Source organism: Loxodonta africana, chromosome 1, assembly GCF_030014295.1.
Source record: "Loxodonta africana isolate mLoxAfr1 chromosome 1, mLoxAfr1.hap2, whole genome shotgun sequence".
Lineage (NCBI taxonomy): Eukaryota > Metazoa > Chordata > Mammalia > Proboscidea > Elephantidae > Loxodonta > Loxodonta africana.
This window is the reverse complement of record NC_087342.1, coordinates 97,721,119-97,723,947: the sequence shown is the minus strand read 5'-3', so window position 1 is coordinate 97,723,947 and position 2,829 is coordinate 97,721,119. Positions and strand designations below refer to the sequence as shown.

Sequence of the window (2,829 nt, the reverse complement as noted above, 5' to 3'; positions counted from 1 at the left end):
AATTTACGGGGCAATGAGTTTATGTTAATGGGAGAGAAACAACTTGAAAAAGGAGAGTGAGAATGGTTGCACAACTCGAAGACTGTAATCAATGTCACTGAATTATGTATGTACAAATTGTTGAACTGGTGTATGTTCTGCTGTGTATATTCTCAGCAACAAAAATAAAGTAAATTATTTAAAAAAGTGTTGCAGGGTTCACATTCTTAACCACAATGCAGTACTGCCACCCTTCCCCCACACACGCGCGAGAGGCTGCAGGGTGCCTGCCCAGCTGCCTTATCAGGAGCCCCCCACTCCCTCACAGCAGATTGGCCACAGCTGTGCCTCTGCTCACGGCAGGCTCTACAGGACAGGAAAGGTGGGTCACATGCGAACGGGGCCCCTTTTATAGCTCCATCACCCCAACTGGCTCTATCCTCTGCCACCGGACCTGCTGGTTACTTGCTGTGCCCACTTGTCATGGAGAAGGTCCTTGTCTTTCTGTTCATCGCCCTCTCGGCAGTTGCCTATGCGGCTCCTAACCCCCGAGGAATCATTATCAACCTGGTAAGAGGGTCTGCAGGGTAGATGTTCCTGATGTCCCCACCTGGGGCTGGCCAGGGCTGGGAGGTGCGGCATCTCTTCTCTCGCTGCCTCATGCCCTGTCCTGCGCCTCTTTCTCAGGGGCCCCCAGAAAAGGCCAGCTAGCTCCTCAAAAGCTCTGACTGGAGCATCTCAGATAAGTGCTTCATCCTGGCTATGAGGGGCTTTATAAAAATCCAGAGTCCTGGGCTCCCACCCTGGAAGCCCTGACTTAGCAGGTCCAGGAGTTTAAAAAGCTTCCCCAATGATTCTGGCTCCTGACCCAGGATGGGAGGTGGAGGAAGAGCTGGCTTAAATATCGCCTCTCCTGGGGGAATCTGACAGAGCCATTCGTCTAATACTCACGGAACACTTGCTGTGTGCTAGTCCCCATTCTAAATGCCTCAGGAATATTTACTCAGTTCGTCCCCATAATAACCATGTGAGGTGGGTACTATTTATATGAACCTGTTTTCAGATGGAGAGCTGAAATAGGGGGAGGCTAAGCAGCCTGCTTGAAGTCATCCAGCAGAAAAGTGGTTGAGCTGGGCCTGGAGCCCAGGCAGTCTGGCCCTAGATCCTGCTCTCACCACTGCCCCACACTGCCTCTCCATCCCAAGTCAGCAAACCCTTTGGGGTCACCTAGTTCAAAGTTTGTTCACATAAGGCCCAGGGTCCCCCTGAAATTACATGTAGATGCCTGTGGGAAGGGAGCTTTCCAGGGAGAAGGTACTCAATTTTCACAGGCTTCTCAAAGGAGTGTGGGGCTCCAGAGAGGTTTAGCGACCCTGTTCTTGAGCCACACACGCACATTCCAGATGGGAACATTGCCCTGGGGTGGGGCAGCGACTTGTCCAGCGTCACCTAGAGAGTTGACAGTGCAGCTGGTACTAGAACAAAGGTGTTCTGGACCTCAGCCCAGGCTGCTTCCCTGGCACCCCACTGCCTGCTTCTCATGTGGGCTGGTGATGGGCAGAAAGCCTGCCACACCCAGGGGTTGAATTCCTTCACAAACGCACCCGTGGCGGGGGGGGGGGGGGCACTGTCAAGGCCGTGGGTGGCAGGGTGGGGACCGTGTGGAGAAGGGGACTAGGGGAAGGCCCTGGGCTGACTAGCTGCCCTGCAGGAAAACGGCGAGCTCTGTGTGAACAGCTACCAGTGCAAGAGTCAGTGCTGCCACCATGACTCCGCGCTGAGCCTCTCCCGCTGCACTGCCAAGGCCCGCGAGAACAGCGAGTGCTCTACCAAGGTGAGTGCCTGGGGGCTGGGGGGCAGAGATATCTCAGGAAGAGGATTGGGGATGGGGGTCAGGAAGGAGGGTCGGCCTGGTGTTGAATGCTGAGGGGATGAGGTGAAGGAGGTCAACAGGCCTCAGAGCACCTTCACATTCCATCATCTCTCTTGACCTTCTCAATTGACCAGTGAGACTGGTGGGAACAGGGATTTGTTACGCCCATTTCATGGACAGGTAAATAGAGGCTTCAGAGGGATCAAGTTAGTAAGAGCGAGCGAGTCACAGAATGGAGGCCAGAGCTGGGGTCTCCCAGACCCACAGTGCTCTCTGGGGGAAGTGACCAGGAGAAGGACCATCTGAAAAAACAGACTAGCCTGCTGGTTCTTGGGGTCAGGCAGGGGCAAATGATGCCTAAGGCAGCCTCCCACAGCCCGTGATTTCATTGACTCTGTGTCTCTGCAGTCGATCTATGAGGTTTACTACAAGTGTCCCTGTGAAAGTGGCCTAACCTGCAACGCGAACAAGACCCTTGTGGGCTCCCTCACCAATACCAACTTTGGTATCTGCCAAGATGTTGGACGCTCCAAGCAGTGAGACCACCCACACACCCCTGCACCCAGCCCAGTGTGCCCCAGGATGCTTGGCCAGGGCCACCACTGTCCTCCTTTACCCGCTTGACCAGTACCTCTGTTTTCTGATTGGGTTCTTGGCAATTAAAGCCCTTTCTGCAAACCTTTCTCAGGTTCCTGGATGTTCTTACTGTCAGTGTCCTCCTGATGTTACATCAAGCCTCTGCCCCACTGGGGCAGGCCAGAGGAAGAAGGGATGGGGCTAGGGAGGGTGTGGCCGGACAGACTGGAGACTGGGGACAAGGTTGTGAAGAAGAACCTGCTGGGTTGGGAGCCTCTCCGTTTCTGGGGAGCAGCCACACTTGCCTAGGATGTCTTTCTTGCCCTTCAAATTCTCAGAGATATATACACACTCACATACACAGCTCCCAAAAAAACCCAATGCCGTCCAGTCAATTCCGA

General features: G+C 54.2%; 1 protein-coding gene across 2 annotated transcripts; it reads left to right on the top strand.

Annotated features, from left to right (window-relative positions):
• Positions 1-371: 371 nt before the first annotated feature.
• On the top strand, positions 372-2,530 carry CLPS (colipase). 2 transcript variants are annotated; one of them, XM_003403950.3, is made up of 3 exons: positions 372-549; positions 1,691-1,813; positions 2,261-2,530. In XM_003403950.3, exons 1-3 carry the CDS (start codon positions 463-465, stop codon positions 2,390-2,392), a joined length of 342 nt encoding a protein of 113 aa, XP_003403998.1. In that variant the 5' UTR covers positions 372-462; the 3' UTR covers positions 2,393-2,530. The 2 variants fall into 2 exon arrangements, with proteins under 2 accessions (XP_003403998.1, XP_010586370.1); XM_010588068.3 differs by lacking the exon at positions 1,691-1,813.
• The last annotated feature ends 299 nt before the right edge of the window (positions 2,531-2,829 follow it).

What these genes read in the sequence shown, in the direction of transcription:
- CLPS (XM_003403950.3), top strand. Translation starts at nt 463, where the DNA reads ATGGAGAAGGTCCTTGTCTTTCTGTTCATCGCCCTCTCGGCAGTTGCC. An exon ending in GAGGAATCATTATCAACCTG is followed by an intron (nt 550 to 1,690) that starts GTAAGAGGGTCT and finishes GCTGCCCTGCAG; the next exon opens with GAAAACGGCGAGCTCTGTGT. An exon ending in ACAGCGAGTGCTCTACCAAG is followed by an intron (nt 1,814 to 2,260) that starts GTGAGTGCCTGG and finishes GTGTCTCTGCAG; the next exon opens with TCGATCTATGAGGTTTACTA.